Below are 19,411 nucleotides of genomic sequence, written 5' to 3'. Positions count from 1 at the left end.
GGTATATTACTGATTTAACGTCACAAACTGATTTACATTGCATTAACTCTTTGTAAACATGCATGCAAAATAGATTGTGACGTCAAATCAGAAATACACCCACTCCCCTTCTGCCTCAGTAGTGAACAAAACAAGCTTGGTTTTTTGCAAGTTTACGTCCATATATGGTAGGCATGTCCATATATGGTAGGCATGTCCATATATGGTAGGCATGTCCATATATGGTAGGCATGTCCATATATGGTAGGCATGTCCATATCTGGTAGGCATGTCCATATCTGGTAGGCATGTCCATATCTGGTAGGCATGTCCATATCTGGTAGGCATGTCCATATCTGGTAGGCATGTCCATATCTGGTAGGCATGTCCATATCTGGTAGGCATGTCCATATCTGGTAGGCATGTCCATATCTGGTAGGCATGTCCATATCTGGTAGGCATGTCCATATCTGGTAGGCATGTCCATATCTGGTAGGCATGTCCATATCTGGTAGGCATGTCCATATCTGGTAGGCATGTCCATATCTGGTAGGCATGTCCATATCTGGTAGGCATGTCCATATCTGGTAGGCATGTCCATATCTGGTAGGCATGTCCATATCTGGTAGGCATGTCCATATCTGGTAGGCATGTCCATATCTGGTAGGCATGTCCATATCTGGTAGGCATGTCCATATCTGGTAGGCATGTCCATATCTGGTAGGCATGTCCATATCTGGTAGGCATGTCCATATCTGGTAGGCATGTCCATATCTGGTAGGCATGTCCATATCTGGTAGGCATGTCCATATCTGGTAGGCATGTCCATATCTGGTAGGCATGTCCATATCTGGTAGGCATGTCCATATCTGGTAGGCATGTCCATATCTGGTAGGCATGTCCATATCTGGTAGGCATGTCCATATCTGGTAGGCATGTCCATATAATTTGTTGTGTAGGAGGTATATCACTCAAATTTTGTTTAAGAAAAATTTGGTTAAATCTCAAAAGGACAATGTCCCAAACAAGAACATAAGCAAAGGGTTGTATATAAAACAGTCTTTTACTCAGCTTTTCAGAGAGTTAAACATTTCATATTTCCCACCATTATGACTGTCGGTCAGCGGGCAGCACTTGTCCGTGAAAGCGCCACTGACGGTGGCAGAATTTTGTTCTTAGCAAGAAGCTTGTACTTTGTTTGTGGTTTGTGCAAAATTTATTATACCATTTTTTAATAATAATCTTTTTGCAAGTGTACTTACTTTAGTTATTAATGATTTAACCTATTGTAGGCTACACTGGTTGTGAAATTGACTCACTCCTTTACTTAAGGATCCTGTAAATCAATAGGGCATAAGGCATCCAAAGAATCATATCCGATAGATCATAACTACTAATGGTATCAATCGTACAGTTTTGAGTCAAACAATAATAATTACCGGTATTGTTAGCAAAAGATACTGACAAGAAGTAAACATGAAAATGTTACAATAAACAAGCCAGGTCTTCCTTCTTTTCCTTTCAAAATGTTTCGAGAGGGAGGGAGATCGAGTCCCCTACCTCTTTCCAGGGTACTGGCCTGTGATTGTCTTATTAACTCATTGATTCCCACGGGTTACCCATTGACGAGTAAAATCATTTGGCGTTAGACAGAGAAAAATACTAAGTACGGATGGTTCAGGCCGGCTTAGGAGTTAATGGGGACAGCGAGTGATTAAGAAATGTCTGCATCCTTTTCTGACAATCAAAATGCCCCTTTAAGCTCCCTCATAAATACAACAATGCAAGAACTTTGAATCCAATGTCTAGATCTTTTTCATAAAACTTGAAAGTCGAGGCATATTGCAAAAGACTTAACTATAAATCACTTCTGTCCAGACCAGAAAGCAAATATTAAACGTTTTTATAATTTATGTTAATTATTTAAACTGATTCTATGTGCCAGCGTGGTGCTCATAAGGCGTTGGAAAGTGCTACTACTGTGAAGTTTAATGCTTTTGGATCTCTTCTCATATACTCCTTGCAAACCTCAGCAGCATCCTGAAAATGAGAAATACGTATGTTATTTGCCGGCCAGAAGGTCCGTATTGGGAAAAACTGTGCCCTTGGTCTCGATCAAGTCTCGAGTATGGCCCTTGGCCGCATACTTGAGACCAAGGGCACAGTTTTTCCCAATACGGATCGACCTAGACCGACAAATAACATGTTTACGATTGTGTTTATTTTTTCCTATGAGATTGCTGTGAAAGGGCCTAAAAATGTCCATTACATGTTGACGAAAAAGGGCCGGCATCACAGCGTTTTTTGTTCCCCTGTACATTTAGCACTAATTCTGTGTGTTCCCACTTCGCCATAACGATAAATAGGATAGTATCCTAAACATGCATAAAAGCTAACCTTAGGCCTAATTAGGCCTAAACAACAGTTTTTAGGCCTAAGGTTAGCTTTTATGCATGTTTAGGATACTTTCTGTATTCATATTCTGCTATCATATTTATTGTTATGGCGAAGGGGGAACACACAGAACTAGTGCCCAGTGTTCGGGTGAACAGATAACATGGGGGAACACAAAAAGCTGTGACAGCGCATGGCTCCAAATCAAAGCAACACATTCACATTTCATTTGCATATTGATATTTACATTTCACGCTGTTTCCGACACTTTTACACTGTTACAAAAAGCTTGAAATTTCGGAGCGGTCCATACTAGGGGTGTGAATGGGAAAATAGAGACCGCTGGAGCCAGTCACATTCAAGAATTTAGGGCCCGGGGGGGGGGGGGGGGGATTCGCATATGAAACAGACAGGGATGCTCGTCGTCTCGCTTAGGGGTGTAAATTTTGGATTTTGGTCTCGCTTAGGGTGTTCCGGGCAGAGCGCCAATATTTTAAGCCGCCAATGTCTCGTTTAGGGTTCCGCGAAGAGAAACAGAAGTCAAATTTTCTTTTTAACTTGTTTTTAGGGGTCAAATTTGCTTGAAACCACGCCCATATTGGTCTCCTTTAGGGGTCACAAAAAGCTTGAGCCACGCCCAGATGGTCTCCTTTAGGGGTTAAATTCAAAATTTCCGACAAGCATACCCGTCTGTTCCATATGGGAGTCCCACCCCCGGGATTTAGGGTTCCGGACCACTGAGAAAAAATATACAAAATTTATCTCAAACACAGGGGTAATTGTTTTTAACAGATTTTTGATTGAGTACCAAGTAAAATTTAAATCTTTAAAATAATTACTTTGGTTTACAATATGCGGTTGAAAATTGCTATAATTTCGTGCTTATTTCTTTCACTTGGTGATCATTGGGCCAATTGTCTGAAACCAACCAGCCTGGGGTACTAATCTGCAATTTCCCGAGTGTTCGTAATGTTCTGACCAAATATTTCAAACAAACCAAGTTTTATGAAATTCTTTCCCTGTATTCCTGTCCAAAAACGTTCAACAAAAAAATCCACAGGTTACGTGATTTGAATATCAGCCAACTGCTAATGGGCACAAAAAAAAAAAAAAGGGAAAAGAGGCTACACATGGTGCACATGTGCAATGCAAATGCAGGACTGGATCGAGCATCTTTTGCTTGAAATAGCCTGATAGACTGCAACAAAATAGCAGAGGCCATTTTGTTGGGACCACCTCGGAAGAGTTCAAAGTAAGAGAAAAGCACTGTGGCAATATTGTAAAAAAAAAAAAATCATTGTTTTTATGCACGATATTGAAGGAGGTTTCGCCTTTATCCATAACTTTGCTGCCTATGAAAAGCATTGCACGAAAGTGGTCCCAACAAGATGGAGCAGTGGGCCTCAGTTATGGAGTGAGGGAGGGAAGAGAAGAGGAGAGACCCTGGGAACACGGTTGAGTTTTGGCAGGGTGAAATGTGGCCTAGAAGCCAATGTGAAAATTGTGACCCTTGCCTGTAAAAACGTCTCTCCTGTTGTTTTTCCATGATTTATGGGAAATGACTTCCTTCCATCTACGAGATAATATTGTAAAGAGAATGTTACAAGAGAACTGTGGTACTTGCCTGAAGGAATGTATCTTTTGTTGTTGTTCCATGATTTATCGGAAATGACTTTGTTCCATCTACAACAGAACATGATGAGATCTAAGTGCCACTCCTCTCAAGTACTGTATGCTAGTTGCCATATGGGTGAAGCTCTAATTATGTAACAGTACGCTCACTGAAACTATTTTTGGTGTTTTATTACCATTTGACCTCATCTTAGACTTGCATTTAAAAAAAAAGTCTTTCGCTGTGCAATATTCGAATTCTTATTCCACATATCTCGCATTTGTCACTGTTCCTACATGACAGTTAAAAGTTGGGCGTATGGCCAAACTCTCGCACAACATAAAGGAGTATAGAGTTAACCAGCTCAAGTCTACAAGAGTTGAATTTGGAGGAATGCTATTGATGCTTAGAAAAAAACTAAAACAATTTGGTCTCTTCATGTTGCATAGTGCACAAGCAAAGGTGTATGAAAACTGCAGACTGCAAACGGCACTGATAAACTGTATTTAAGTCTAAGCACCCATTTTTAAATGGTAAGCTTTCAATTACTGTGACTTAGGGTTAGTTTGCAGTCTGCAAGTGTCAGACACCGCATGCAGAGAAGTTGTATTGCTCAGACTGGTGAGATCTAAAAAATAATTGTCTCAGTGTAATACTCTCAGTGATTTTTATTTAAAGCGTAAGAGAAAAGTCTACATGAATGTGAAAGTTACCTAATTCGTAGAGACATCCATCTTTTTGTACAATAGCAACAAAATGGAGGTCAACATGCTCATCAGCAGATGGAGCCTACAATCCAGAACATGTCATTAAAGTTACAGACTGAAGTACAGTGTAGTTTCTTAACAAACTAAAACTTTTCGCAAGTCGACTTCAGCAGGTCCCACCTGCCCTTCCCTCATTCCTTTTTCCTTTTCCTTTTGGATATCGAGGTCATACATGAAATACGGGGCTGAGATGGGGTACTCAAACAAGGCAAAACACTGTTTCCGTTCGACAAACTAGCCTCCTTTGTAATTTAGCAGTGCAAAAATAGCTTGCTGATTAATTGGGTTGTTAACCAGAAATGCACGTAATTGGATGTACACCCAATTTTGATTATATGCAACACAAAGTATCCTGTTTAGTCTTGAAAAACAGTTGCTTCCTGTTTCCAATCAACAAGGTAAGTGTTAGTGTTTGCATCATTTCTAAATTACGGTAACTTCAGCCGTTTATCCTAGGAGACACTTTGTGACTTAAATTGTCTGTATTTTCCAGAAATGAACGATGTTGAATTTGGGGAGATGAGCAAGGGACGCTTGGAGATACTTATCAATTTTGGCATGCATCTAATTACGTGAAATTTGGATAAATTTGGGTTTACCTCAGTTTGACCCTCTTGTGCAAAGGCTTCGTGTGCTTCACTGATACTCTAAATAAAAAAAGAACAATATCATAAATGACAACAACAACAACAATAATAATTATAACGAAAAAACACTTTGGTGGCACCTCAGGGGTCTTCTAGTTCAGATGCTCTAAAGGGGAGGATCTAGAAAGAGGGTGAAGGGGATATGCACCCCCTGCACCCTCCCAGTAGATCTGCCCCCGATACTGCTAGGACTTAAATAACAATGAAAGTGATGATGAGTATGATAGTCGCATAACAATTACCGTATAACAACTTTGTCAAAGTCTCAAGGCTATCTGGGCTTGATTTCCAGCCGTTTTGAGAGTACGGGTAACATCCTCCTCCCAACGAAGGGCTGGATCACTGGTCTGTGTTGTTTGCCCATGACACAGAACCTGTTGCGATTGTATTTTGTATTCAGCCAATTGTATTTTGTACTTGGCAGGCAGGCGACTTTCTGATTGGTGGAAAACACAATTGGCTGGACCAGTGATCCAGCCGTGGTGTGCGCTGAGGAATGCGGGTGCACAAAACGGCTGGTCAATTGAGCCTAAAGGCTATCAAGCTGAGCCCATTTAGTACTCGACAAACTGGAGAGACTTAAAATCAAATTGAATCAAATTGCATGAAATAAAATGTTCATTTTTTGCCGAGAAGGAAAATCTGGAGTACCCAGAAAAAAACCTCTCAGAAAAGAAGAGAGAACAAACAAACTCAACCCACATATGACGTTGAATTTGGAAATCAAACCTGGGCCACCGTGGTTGAGGGCAAGTTCTCCCATCACTGTGCTATATGGTATCATTGTGTCTTTTACTTTTATTGTTAAACATGAATTTCTCAGGAAAATAAAAACATTAATTTGAATTGAACCCAAATCAGAAGAGGTTTTCCCTTGTTGTTGTCCATGAAAAAGACAGTTAAGTTCCTTATAAATTTTACTTGTGTTCTCCAATATGCAGAACAAAATGAAAGCTCGATGATTAAAAGACAATTGTCTTGCACATGCCCTGTGTTCCGTTTCATGGCTCACTGGAAAATAACGCCCTTTGATTGGATAAAAGTTCTACCATATAATTATCTTTTGGTGCCTGAAATGCCTGTCCAAAAACAGCTGTCGACTTGTGTGTGGGATACATGTACAAGTCTACGGGTGGAAATTCTGTACCCCTGTCCACATGATCTACTTTTGTCATAATATTATCAGCCACCCAATGTTTATACTACTCTTTAATTGGAATAGAACCAGTTGTCACGGCACCTCCAGACCATTGTCTGTATTCTTATCAACAATGATAGTTGACATCACGGTGGTCAAAATGTTGTGGACAATCTGATTGGTGAAACAGGCATTGCATGACATATTGCGAGCAGTGTTGTCGAGATTACAAAGCAATTGTAGTAAAATTCATATTCCCTCAAATGCTAGAGAGTCAAAATTTGAGGAAAACAAAAATAAGTATAATCGTTTGGTGAAATAAAATGTTTTTATTGAATTATCAAGTCACCTCGTTAGCTTCCAGATTTGCCCCTTTTTCTTCTGGAGACAATGATTTGGTTGATTCTATAAAGGTCTTGAGAAAGCCATCCTCTGTGTCAACAGTCAATACACCTTCTTTTAGCCAGCAGGCTTATTTACAGGTCACAGGTCAATTCATAGGTCATTGCTTTATTAATTGATAAGCAAACCCAAATCTTCTCTGATAATAACCTTGGGCCAAAACAATTTCTCCACATAAGCCTATGGTTAGCATTAACACGGGATGGGATTATTTCAGTATGGGTATAAAACTATGACCAGTTACTTTGGCCTGTGACTTGCAAATAACCATGTGAATTCAAGCCACTAAACTAAGACAATAAGAACTTCTATCAAAGAGCAATGTGTACATGACAACCCCTCCATCCATGTACAGATATCATAACCAGGATATAACTTGTACATGTATCTAAAGAAATGAACATCCCCAACTCAGGGCTAGAAAAAAGTTAAAATTTCAACTTGCCCATCAGACAATCAAGCCTCATGACTCGCTTACTCAATGCATTTTTACTTCTTTTGAGTGTTTAGAATCTTGATGGCTGTCATTTTTATTTAATTGAATGAGCTTGCCCAGGGGGCAAGTGGTCAGAGAAAGTAGCTTGCCCAAGCATTAAATCTACTTGTCCTGGACGACCAGACAGGGTCTTCTTGAGCCCTGTTGAAGTGTCCCTCAAACTATTCCCTGATGATAACATAACGAAAACCCTTACTTTTAAAATGTAACATGAATGCAAACGTTAATGCAGGTATCAATGTTAAGTTCCAGGGGGATGGAGCCTAGGCATCGGTTGGGCATTTGACTTCTATTGACTTCCCCACCCTCTGGAACTTGACTAATATTCTGGGCCCTAGGTGAGTATGGTTGATTTCTTGTGAGGTCAGGAATGGGATCTTATCACATGTGCTTGTCTGTGTGGTCACTGAAAACGGATTCAGCTGTTTCAACTGTTTTGAAGGTAAGAGCACGTTTTCAAGGAATAAAACAACTACTCTTCACTACTCACTTTCAATATATTACAGGAACAACTGTGAAACTTAGAGGTATATTATTTGGTTGGGGGCAGCTTTGAACCAAAAATTCATCTGAAAAGTTAATTGTCCCTGCCACCTATGTTAAGGTGCCCTCCCCCCCCCTTTGGGCTTGATATTGAGAGGTTAATAATGCGCAATGCGCCAATCAACTTGAAACTTCAACATTCCCCCCTCCCTGGCAACCCCGGGAATTTGAACTTTTGAAGATTGGATTGTTCAAATTCCCACTCCCTCAGGCCAAAATGGTATTCAAATGCCCTACCCTATTGTCGGATTTGTGTCATACCCTACTAAAGAAAAATTGTTGTTGGCTCCTGTCGTTTTTAATAAAGACCTTTTTTGTAAGCCAGTTGCTCACAATTGCTACATCTCTTCCTTTTAACTCGTCCAACTTGTCCAAACACATGTTTTATAGCTGTTAGTGACTTTAACGCCGAAAAAAAAAATCATTTGAAACCTGACACTTCCGATTCAATTTTTCCCACCCCACGCAGGCAAAGGTCAAATTCCCCACTCCCCAGCACAGAAGATAGTCAAATGCCCAGGGTTTGCCCAGGAAGGGGGGCATGTTAAAGTTTCGAATTGATCGGCGCATAACCTGATTACAGGTACCAGTAATAATTATTGATGCTCAGACTTCACAGGATACCAAATCACGATATAAATTGGGCGTGCATGGTCTGCATGCATAGCAAGCTTTTCAGTGCATTTTCAGTTTTGGCTGCATTTCTACCACAAGCCACCTCCACTTGAGTGAAATACTTGAAGTGTGGATTGTAGATGAAAGGGAAAAGTGGGATGAAGGGATAAGTAAAATGAAGTGAAGATGAAAGGGAACTTTGCTAGGATCATGTCTTCCTTTCAACAATGAAGAAAGTCAAACATTTTCTTACCAAACTCAAGAACATCTGTATTATTAGCGATGGAGTGTATGATAGCAATAGTTCCACAGGCATTTCCTATTGTTTGCTTCATGAAGTACACATTTGGACTAACTTCCTAAAGTATTATTTAGAAGTAGAAAGCGACAAGTTAGTTTGCAGACATGAATGCCTGGACAACGACAAAAGTAAAATGCAACTGTAATGATAAACACATACTTGCCCATCTTTGAGAGCTTTTTCTTCCTGCTCTTTCTTGAAATCACGGTACTATCAAATAGATAACTGATCAATAAGAATGATGCTAAATACACTTAGGTACTAACTTTTGTGTCAAAATTTGACATTCTAAATAGAGATTCCCCAATTTGAGACAATGGAAATAATAAAGAAATTTCCTTCCTTCCTTTTTTGTCCTTTGCTTATTTTGTATCATTTTATAGCCATAATGATTATATATTCAAATAGTTGACATGAGGCTGGGCTCCCATCTGGTACCTTGTACATCTTTGAATGCCCAGACGACTCCAGAAATAGACAAGTTCATGCTCTTGAGTGCATCATGGGTAATCAGGGCAAGTTCGAGAGAAATTCAAAGGTTTGTGTGGAAGTTCAAAACAAGGAAAAGTATTCATGACATAGATTTTTGGGGTTTTTTATTTTCCAAAACAGAAGATATGTGCTCAAACGTGCGGTATTAAAGAAAGTTGGAGAGAATGGCTATTGTAGAAATTACTTTTAATTATTAAACAAACTTGCTGCCATACATCTCCTAGCCTGTAATTCCAAAGGCACAAAATTACAGAGAACAGTTTATTTTGCTTTGAATTTCCATACAAACCATTGAATTTCCCTCCATGTTGCCCTGATTAACCATCATGCACTCAAGAGGGTGAACTGGTCTATGCAGTTAATAGGCCATTTCCGAGTTCATGTCTGCCTCCTCTTCAAAACGAGTCTAAGGGCAAAGTTTTCCTTATGAAAATTAGTTTCATTCATATTTAAAGTAGAACTAATTACCATCACAAAAACTTCACTCTTAGACTCGCTTTGCAGAGGTGGCAGACATGAGCTAGGAAATGGACTATTGAATGCAGAATGATTATGAGAAGTATCAAGAATTGCTCCTAACCCTTTCACAGCTAAATATTATTGGCCCCCATGCATTGACCGATAAAATTATCTGCTGTTAGACGAAGTAAAATCTGTGTCACTCTTAGCAAGGAATGGGTTAAAGGGGACATTGGACATGGACATAAGTGTTGTTAAAGACGACATATATTTTGCATGGACCCTCTTGCCTCCCTTTTGGGAGGTGCCGTGGCCTCATGGTTAGTGTGCTTGACTCTGGAGCGAGTGGTCCGGGTTTGGGTCCTGGCCAGGGACATTGTGTTGTGTTCTTGGGCAAGACACTTTACTCTCACGGTGCCTCTCTCCACCCAGGTGTATAAATGGGTACCGGCAAATATGCTGGGGGTAACCCTGCGATGGACTAGCATCCCATCCAGGGGGGAGTATAAATACTCCTAGTCGCTTCATGCTACGGAAACCGGGGATAAGCTCAGGCATGTTGGGCCACTTGGGTCAATTTTTTCTAGGTACATGTATGTGTCGCTGGCCCCTCAAGACCCCTACCCCTTTATGGTCTATTTCATGGCCAATTGCGTGAACTTTAAACCAATCACTGAGTGAAGAAATAAAAAACCAAAGCAATTCGCTAATTACTTTTGACACTCAATTGAAAACCGCTCTTAAGCCTTTTGATTGTAATTTCAAAATGGAATGTAATGCGACTAGAAAATATTAAATCAACAACTTTTTTTTTTACCGTGAATCTAGCCAAAATTTTCCAGTAACTATGTCGGGAACTTTGTCTAAAATGCAACCTCATTATAGCCAATCCAGTCTTGAAAATGCGACCCCATCCAGTGGAACATCCCAATTAGCCATTAATAGGAAGTCCTTTTTCCCCGGGAGACTGACATCCTGCCAAAATTAGTGTTACAGTATCTTGCCCTTGCTATCCACATCTAAGTATCAAAGAAATGTATATTTGCCTTGCTACCTTATCATTTGTCGGGAAAAGAAGCAGAAGAGCACATGTCGGTTGTGGCAGCATTGCCAGTAACTCAGGGTCCAGGCCAATAACATCAACAAAACTCCAACTTGGCTTTAAGCCCAGGTTTGTGACAAACTGTAAGAAAAAATGAAGCGGTAATGACCTCAGCCAAAAATGTTATTAAATGTATTTTCCTTACTAGTGATTTTTAGATTGGAGCACAAGAGAAAATCATCAGTTCAAAATTCCCATTTTCAGCTCTGTACACTCGAAATAACTCCACCTCAAAACCCAATGCGGATGCTTGGAATTAAAAACTGGCACTTTTAGTTGTTGCCGAACCCCAATCTTAAGCTCGCTATTACTCCAATTTCTCAAACCTGTACCCTCTTCATCTGCATACTTCACCCCAATGCTCTATATCCTGTAAGGGAGCATGTAATCCCTTTGAGCAAGCCAAGCCTACTATCAATTGCTTTGTTTAGATAGTAGATAATGCCACCAATGAATGAGAAGGGAAAGGGTCTGAACCTAACTACAACTGGAGCAACAATGACGATCTTAAACACAAAGTTGCACTATAAAAGGCATGGTGCATCATGCACATGTGGAAGATTTATCAAGCAACTGTTATCAGGAGCTCTGCACATGGTAATTTGTGCAAAAGCCCCCTAACGGCAATGTGTCCGTAATATGAGATTTTTCTTGCACTGGAAATATCTTTTAGGGGTTCCATCTCTTCAAGGCTGTTTGTTGATCACCATCTTGGATAATCAGTCATACTTGAATGAATTCGAACAGAAGCAGAGCATGATGTGTCCCTTTTATAGTGTGCCTGTCTTCATGCTAAAAACAAATGAGGAGAAAGTGCCGCCTTTGCAATGACATCTGCAAATGATTGAACTTTCTACTCTTCTAAGCTAAACCATATGTCTCATCTCATAACACTCAATCCTAATCAATTGAGTTGGATGGCCAAGAACCAACAAACTATTTCCAAAGAAGCAGGTGTCATAGACTTCGATGCTGTGGAATACTTGCAGTAAAGACAGCTGCCGTGTCACCCACCAAAACCACCTTTTCGTGATCTTACCTTTGACTTCCTTGCAGAATGCTTGCATTATCTACACATTCAGCACGTAAGATTCTACTAAAATTCATATTAACTCTAAAGGGAGGGGTGAGTCAATGCCTGTGACACCACCAGAGTGGGTGGCTAACTCATGAACACAACACCTTGATAATAGATTAATACAGAAATTAGAAAAACGACAAATGAAATTTCTCTCACCTTATTCATAACCTTATTGGCATTGATCGCAAATATCAAATGACAGGAACACGAGAGAGAAAGAGAAAGAAAGGATGAATGAGTGAATAATTAACCGTACGCTCGAAATACGCACAAGCAAAATTTGACATCGACCATCTATAAATATAGCTTTAAACCTTACATCTGGATTTGACTCTAACGGTAGCCATCGAACCATCTTTGAAAATGTAGTATATTTTTGCCTTGCAAAATCACCGTGAACTCCGCTTCCTTCTTTATATTTGCAAATTGCGCGGGAGTGCCTGGGAACAAGACAGCAATCGTGGGGAATTGTGGGTTATTATAACATTGTCAAGATGGCGGCTGGTTTTTTACGAAAAAATCTACGCAATGTTATTGCGGCTGATATCACAACGAAAAGAACTCTTGTGATATTCCGAACAGGCATCAGATCAAGCATCCCATGTTTTGCTATTGCTAATAGACAATTTTCTGATACAGCGTCCACAGATGTAACCGATTCCCCAAACGAACGCTCTCCCACAATCTCAAGAAGTCCCCTGTTTAGCGGCAAGAAGGTGGCGGCGAAAAGGTTTACACTCTCCTTTGATGAATATCAGAAGATGACACGAAAGCTACGCACACGGCAGAGGCTGGCTGGTTTGCCTTTTGGTGTGACAGCGTTGCTCGCGTCCTCGTGTACGAGTGCCTATATGTTTCCAAACATGTTTGATGCTACTCCTGAGCAGATCCAGCCAATACTGTAAGTTTGTCTCCTGCATGTGCAAAGGGTTAAATTTTTAGAAAGGGAGGGTAGAGAGGGGATGGCGGGGGCTTAGATTTGTGTTGGGGAACAGAACGGAACACAAGATATATTTCAATATGAGCATACATTATACACTGTACATGGGTGGGCCCAAGGGAAATGAGCTCTCCATATGAAATATTTGCCATTTTTTATGGCCAAACTTAAAACAGCCGACCAACTTCCTGAGTTTCATTTTGCCGTTCTCTTGCAATCTTGTAATGGGTGTTGCATTCTTCTTTATGCTGATTTGCATATTTGGATGTGTCACTATCTCATCTAAGCTAAACCTCAAATTTGTTTGAACTGGTATGAAATACATCATCTAAAGTAGGCCAAGTCTCAGCTGAGTAAGATGAACTGTTATAAGAATGAATGTGTGGAAAATCAAATTAGCACTGTGGGTGTGGAACTGAGCACTTAAAAGGTGCTCTGTCTGAAACTAGCCAGAAATTATGCTTTTAGTAGCCCTGCCTCTCAGTGATCTCCCTGCTTTAATGTACAATGTAGTTACACAGAAAAACTATTTAACCCATTTATACCTGAAGCGGCCCAATCGTACAATGTAGCCTGCAAACACAGACGTATTTCCGGCGGTCTTTTCTATCCCCTGAAAAATAGCGTCTGCGAAACCGAGCTGCAAAACGATTTCTGTGACGTAAAATTCTTAGCCAATCAGAGTTAGGCTCATAAATCTCCAGAACCAACATGCAGGAAACACGCAAAGTACTTTCATGCTGTCCACGTAAACACAAGTCAGATTAAGGCTGGGCAATATGGAGGATATGTAAAAAGATTGTGAGATTTTCAGTATAAAAAGTTAAGTAGCCACGAGGAGGATACAATCAAGTATGTTGGGGCCTAGAAGAAACATGATGTTTTCGTCAAATTACCTACACAATTTGGGAAGTCCTTGCTTGTGGTGTTTTGGACCGTGCAGTGCTCTTCTGGGAAAAATATTGTGGTTGTGATTTACCCATTACCAATTCTTTTCCGATTGTTTTACTAGAATATTCTACAGTAAGATGTCCTTTGGTCTCCTTTTCTCTGAGTCTGGTAGAGACAATGCCCTCAAGTTAGCGCCTTGAGTTTCTGCTTCAGGAAGCAGTGTTGATGTAAATATTTATAGATTAAGCTCTCACTGAAACTTCCAAAAGCTTCTTTAACGACGTTTTGTGGTCTTGGTGGTGCAAAAACAAGCGCTAGGATCGGTGAAGGGCTAAGAATCCCCAAGGAAAACCGGCTTATGCATACTCCGGGGCTAAAACGGTGCTTGGGCCGATTTTACTGGTTGCTTTCGTGTATGGTTTTACTACGATGAAACATTCGAGTAAGTGTCACCCAAACTCAGGCGTTTCTTCGCCTCCAGTGCGCTGCTTTAATCTTAAGCCAATCACTTAACTCGAAGAGTAATGTCACTGTCAAACTGTCCTTTAAGTTAGTCCTCAAGCTCGTCCACTAAACGAACAGCTTTCTTGTATCGTAGCGGTCGATAATAGCATTTTGTGCGGCAGCTAGCCCACATAAATTGGCTCGAAGTATCAAAGAGGAGATTTCCAAAACACATTTATCTTCTCCTTTGCAACCAAGCAATTTGTCCGTCAAAGAATGCAACATTCGCCACCGCAGGGAATCTTGTAATTCTTTGACGTTTCACTCATAGCTTTTTGCATATTTATCTTCTCCTTTGTAACCCAAAAATTTGTCCATCAAAGAATGCAACATTCGCCACTGCAAGGAATCTTAATTCTTGGCGCTTCACTCATAGCTGTTCGTTTCAAAGGTTCGCTAGTGACAACTATAACACGAATTGCGTGGAGATCACCTGACTCTCTGTTCTTTCATATAACATGATTCGCCAAAAAAAAAAACAAGAGCAGTTATGTCACGGAAATCGTTTTGCAGCTCGGTTTCGTAGACGCTATTTTTTGGGGGAGAGAAATGGCAGCCGGAAATACGTCTGCGTTCGCAGGCTACCCCCATCGATGAATAAAATAATTTTACTCATGTGTGGCATTAGGGAGAGTAAAATCTTTAAATCTCACTGTTTACGTGTTCACAGCAGCTATGTTCTCCCTTAACCAAGAAACAACAGACAATGTTGGTGTTCCAAAGTACACAGCCACTTTCAAAAATACATCATACTCTTCTTTGCCCTCCACAATTTGGTCAGAAGAAAATAGAAACAATGCTTATAATAATTCACAAATGCAAAATTATTTGGAGGGCAAACAAAGAGTATTATGGAATTTTTGAGAGTGGCCTATGAATTTAAATTATTAATTATTTTCTTATGCAAACAGTTCCTTATAAATTTGGTAAAAAAAATATGACCATTAATCCCATTAGTGGGACTGCTATATAACAATTATTCCATTCGCCCGAGTTGGATATGAAGTGATAAAATAACCAACGAGCGTGTAGCACGAGTTGGTTATAATCACTTCATATCCAACAAGGGCGAATGGAATAATTGTTTCAGTAAATTCTCAAACCGGGTTTTGCTGCCGATTTTTATTTCCACAATTTTACAAAGCGTCCGGAAAGAGCATCTTGGCGCACTATTTTCCATATGACGTAAAACTTTGACTATTGGCTCATAGTCGGAGTTTTTTGGCCAATCAAAAAGCTAGAAATGCAATAGTCGGAGCTGAAAATTTACTAATGTAGGTTGGTTTGAGCAGCTCTCTAGTCAAATAAATGGCTAACTGTCAATCTCTTTTGCATGCCCAGCATATCCACATGTGCCTGTTGTTTGTGTGAAGTAAAGTAAAGTAAAGTAAAGTGGTGCATTTATATAGCGCCCTTATCACAATGTCTCAAAGGCGCTTTACAATGATCAATTTACACCCAGCGGACTGGAAGCATATACAGGCGCAAATTGCAGCCGCTTCTAAGCAGTCCATGCATGCTGGTACTCATTTTACCGACCTCAGAAGGATGGAAAGCTGAGTGAACTTTAGCGGGAAAGAAGGTCGCCAAATATTCCAGTCTCGGCAGAACCGGAAATGGAACCCAGGACCTTAGGGTTGGAAGGCAGAGATCTTACCACTGCACCAACCCCTCTGCTGTTACACTGTGTCGCTGTTGTTTGTGTCCTTGATTGTGTATGCTCTTGTCCTTTAGAGGCATGGATCCAATGATTTTCTGTGGTTTGTTGGGTGTAGCCAGTGCTGGAGTTGGTTTTGTTGCTGGATCAGCCACATTCAAGTCACTGTGGAGAGTATGGAACAAAGACATAGCACAGAACTTACAAGAGGTATGAAATACAGTATGAACAATTTACTGTCAAGATGAAATAATGTCCTGTTTTTCCAGGTAAAGCATTGTTGACACTATCTAATTTACCAGTTTTCCTCCTTTTGACGTTCTGTCCTAAGTTGCAGTATTGTGTCAACTGAACCTTGTCTTGTGTCACTTGCCCCAATGTTTCTGCCGTACATGTACTTCACTGGTATTCTTAGCATCTGAACTAATGATGAGAGCGTCATACTGTAGGTTTGACTGCTGTTCATTACGCTCAAAGAAATCTCTTGGCTTTTTTCTCTTCCCATTCAGATGCCTTGGCAAGGCTGGGTTTCCAGGGCTTAAAGCAACGAGGCAAGCAATGAGGTTCATTGTTCAAATTTTGTCAGTGGTATCCTACAGCGTAATCCTATGCTTCCCTTAATTCGTAGCAGGATTGTCAACTCCCTGTCAGCCTTCTGCATACGAGCAAATTATAAAACCTCTACCCTGCCAACTAATACTGATTGTTAACTGTTAAGTATGCTTCTGTCTAAGCGCACTGGTGGCTGACTAATTGTTAACTGTTAAGTATGCTTCTGTCTAAGCGCACTGGTGGCTCGCTGTGTACCGGTAGCTCACTTGGTTGAGCACCGGGATGCCATGCGGGAGGTTGCGAGTTTGACTCCAGCGGAACAAACACTCAGGGTCTCAACTGAGGAGAAAGTGCTGCTTTTGTGATGACATCTGCATTGAAATGGTTTGACTCTCTAGTCTTCTTGGATAAGGACAATAACCCTGTCTGGTGCGAGGTCTATCCTCTGTGGTGTATCAATTAATAATGGTAGGGAGGGTAAATGCTCAGAGAATACTAGCTACATCAAGCTACTCTAAAATAAGGTAATGACCATTATTGTTTTTGGTTAACTGCTGTATCTGTTTAACCCTTCTATAACTGCAAAAGGCGTGAGTTTGCCTGTCAAAGATGAGACTGCTGAACGGGAAACCGAAAAATTCCAAACACCACTTAAAAACAAAAACACCAATTTAATGAAAATCATGAATAACTTGACAAATGGATGACTGATACATGTGGGTTGAAACTACGAAAGAACCAAACAAAGTGTTATATAAGCTAAAGCGGTGAAATAGACAAAACGAAAGAGAACATTGAGAGACCAGCGATTATAAAATGACTACTTACATTGACACATCTCCAAATTGCCGACTACGTCTAGAAACCGCTAAATAGCGATCGATTTTAAAAACTACAGTGTACTTGTAGCGAGATAGCTCCCAAAAGCGGAGAGAGACAGAAAGATCAGCAACTGAAAACTAGAATTACGGCTTTTAGAGACTAATAAGTTATGCAAAGGCTGGAGACTTCAAGCATACTTACCCTAATGAAACAAAAGCAAAGCAAACTAATGAAAAGGTGAAAGGTAACAGTAAAGGACAAACATGCTAATGAAAAGGCGATAAGTAACACTAAAGACAAGAACTGGGAAAAAAGTGTTAATGAGCTTTACAATCTGCGATTCAATCCGAGCGATTCAACACTTAGATCCTACACCTTCTGCTACTAAAACCAGTCACATGTAGATTTTATGCTGTCTGATACTAGATAATTTTACTCATTAATCATAATGGGTACCTAAAATTTCATTTCATCCTTGTTGTTGTTGTGTCTTGCAGCGTGAAGCAGACTTCCTGGCAAGAATATCTTCCAGAAGGGCATCAACATACAACAAGTTTGAAGATGATTACTATGGTGAAAACATTAAAAACGTCGGTGATTACAGACAATGGCTGAGGGAACAGCAAAAGAAACAGAGGATTGCAGATAAATATGACAGCAAAGAGCAAGCAAAATCTGAAGTGAACACTGAAGCAGCTTAACAGTGTGAAAGACTGATATTGTTATCATGTGGCTAGCAATCTTACTGTAAACTCTCTTCACAACGTTACACGTTCAAATATTTTCTTTGGTAATGATAATATGGGAAGTGAATCCTGTGGACACAGGAGGTGCATTTTCGAAGAAGCAAAGGACTGGAATCAAATGAATAGTTGTTGTTCATGGGTGCTCTCTTAGATGGAATGCTTCACTTTTCAGTTAAATCATACAGTTGGTCTCTTACCAATGCATGAGGTGGACTTTCACAGTGCGCAAACCTTGGCAAGTCAACCCTCTTACATTCAGAAAGAGAATTAGCTAAGTCTAAATTATTAGTTTCAGTTAAGAAACCTTAGGGCTAGTTCAGGGTAGCAAGAAGTATGAGCCATTTAATAATAATTATTATTATGGATTGCACATAATTATTGCAGTCTACGAAGCAATGAGCTGAAGTAAGTCAGTTTTATTGCTAGACTAAGAAAACTAAGCCTGCTTGCTAAGTTGGAGTTAATTGCATATTATATACCTTTTACAAAAGGTGTGCAGGCTTACATGTACATAATAATTATTTGCCCAACTGACACGAAGCTATGATAAAAGTTGCATTCTGACCCTTTATAGAGCCACCCTCATTCCAGCATTGCAAATTGGTTTGGTTTTCAGTGAAGGATAATTTAATTTGTAAAATACTTCTCAGCTCTTTTCTGATCTATTAATTAAAAGTGAAACCAAATCAATAATGTTCAAACATGCAAAATTCCATTTAAACTTAGCAAGGACAATAAAAGTGCATAACGAGTTAGCGAGTTGTCAAATTTAATTTTTGACACCTTTGGAGGGGCTGGATTCGAAAAACAATACCTGCAAGTGTTCTCATTTTTTGCTCAACGGCTTGTCTCAGGCCCCTTGTGGCTCTGCCACTCATTCCCAGAGTACCATTGAGAGCCTGCTTGCAGGCTATAGTGTTAACTGTGTAGCACTTACCGGTACATTCAGAGAGATCTATTTTGAGAGAAATATTTATTTTAGTCACCCCGCAAGCAGAGCCTCCTTTTCTTTTTCTTTACTGAGGAGGAGAAAAGTAGGCTCTGCCTGAATCGCGTCAACTCTTTGAAGCCGCCGCAGCCCGAACTTCTGGGCTAGTCAATCTTGTTTTCTCTCGTCAAACCGGTTTTTCCAGTGCGAGCGTCCGTTTAGTGACAAAACCGATGGTTATAATTGAGCCCGCTGTACCATGAAAAACCAAGATGGCGGCGAGATCTGGCATATTAGGCTTGGGTTCGAGACTGTATCCTGGCAACATGCAGCGCATATTCAA

General features: G+C 40.2%; 2 protein-coding genes across 4 annotated transcripts; one reads left to right on the top strand and one right to left on the bottom strand.

Moving 5' to 3' along the window:
- Window positions 1–1,172: 1,172 nt before the first annotated feature.
- LOC137999779 (ubiquitin carboxyl-terminal hydrolase isozyme L3-like) lies at window positions 1,173–12,929 on the bottom strand. Of its 3 annotated transcripts, XM_068845684.1 has the most exons (10): window positions 12,348–12,398; window positions 12,185–12,196; window positions 10,900–11,028; window positions 9,054–9,104; window positions 8,847–8,952; window positions 6,887–6,969; window positions 5,352–5,399; window positions 4,699–4,774; window positions 3,998–4,056; window positions 1,791–2,019 (listed from the first exon to the last, which is right to left on the bottom strand). In XM_068845684.1, the coding sequence occupies exons 1-10, from the start codon at window positions 12,381–12,383 to the stop codon at window positions 1,933–1,935; spliced, it is 687 nt and encodes a 228-aa protein (XP_068701785.1). In that variant the 5' UTR covers window positions 12,384–12,398; the 3' UTR covers window positions 1,791–1,932. The 3 variants fall into 3 exon arrangements, with proteins under 3 accessions (XP_068701786.1, XP_068701787.1, XP_068701785.1); XM_068845685.1 differs by lacking the exon at window positions 12,185–12,196 and having other exon boundaries at window positions 1,173–2,019; window positions 12,343–12,929; XM_068845686.1 differs by lacking the exons at window positions 12,185–12,196; window positions 12,348–12,398 and adding an exon at window positions 11,987–12,063 and having other exon boundaries at window positions 1,173–2,019.
- LOC137999778 (uncharacterized) lies at window positions 12,523–18,895 on the top strand. The gene is made up of 3 exons (XM_068845683.1): window positions 12,523–12,929; window positions 16,098–16,230; window positions 17,892–18,895. Exons 1-3 carry the CDS (start codon window positions 12,523–12,525, stop codon window positions 18,093–18,095), a joined length of 744 nt encoding a protein of 247 aa, XP_068701784.1. The 3' UTR covers window positions 18,096–18,895.
- Window positions 18,896–19,411: the final 516 nt, after the last annotated feature.

The sequence above is a fragment of the Montipora foliosa genome, chromosome 4 (assembly GCF_036669935.1).
Source record: "Montipora foliosa isolate CH-2021 chromosome 4, ASM3666993v2, whole genome shotgun sequence".
Classification (NCBI taxonomy): Eukaryota; Metazoa; Cnidaria; class Anthozoa; order Scleractinia; family Acroporidae; genus Montipora; species Montipora foliosa.
This window is presented reverse-complemented; position numbering and strand designations above follow the sequence as displayed.

Bases quoted from the DNA above. Each gene is read 5' to 3' on its own strand.
- LOC137999778 (XM_068845683.1), top strand. From the start codon at position 12,523: ATGGCGGCTGGTTTTTTACGAAAAAATCTACGCAATGTTATTGCGGCT. The intron at 12,930-16,097 runs GTAAGTTTGTCT...CTTGTCCTTTAG, and splicing joins GAGCAGATCCAGCCAATACT to AGGCATGGATCCAATGATTT. The intron at 16,231-17,891 runs GTATGAAATACA...TGTGTCTTGCAG, and splicing joins TAGCACAGAACTTACAAGAG to CGTGAAGCAGACTTCCTGGC.
- LOC137999779 (XM_068845684.1), bottom strand. From the start codon at position 12,383: ATGGTTCGATGGCTACCGTTAGAGTCAAATCCAGAT. The intron at 9,105-10,899 runs GTAGCAAGGCAA...TCTATTTGATAG, and splicing joins TTTTCCCGACAAATGATAAG to TACCGTGATTTCAAGAAAGA. The intron at 5,400-6,886 runs GTGACTTGATAA...TTTTTTATTTAG, and splicing joins CAAATCTGGAAGCTAACGAG to AGTATCAGTGAAGCACACGA.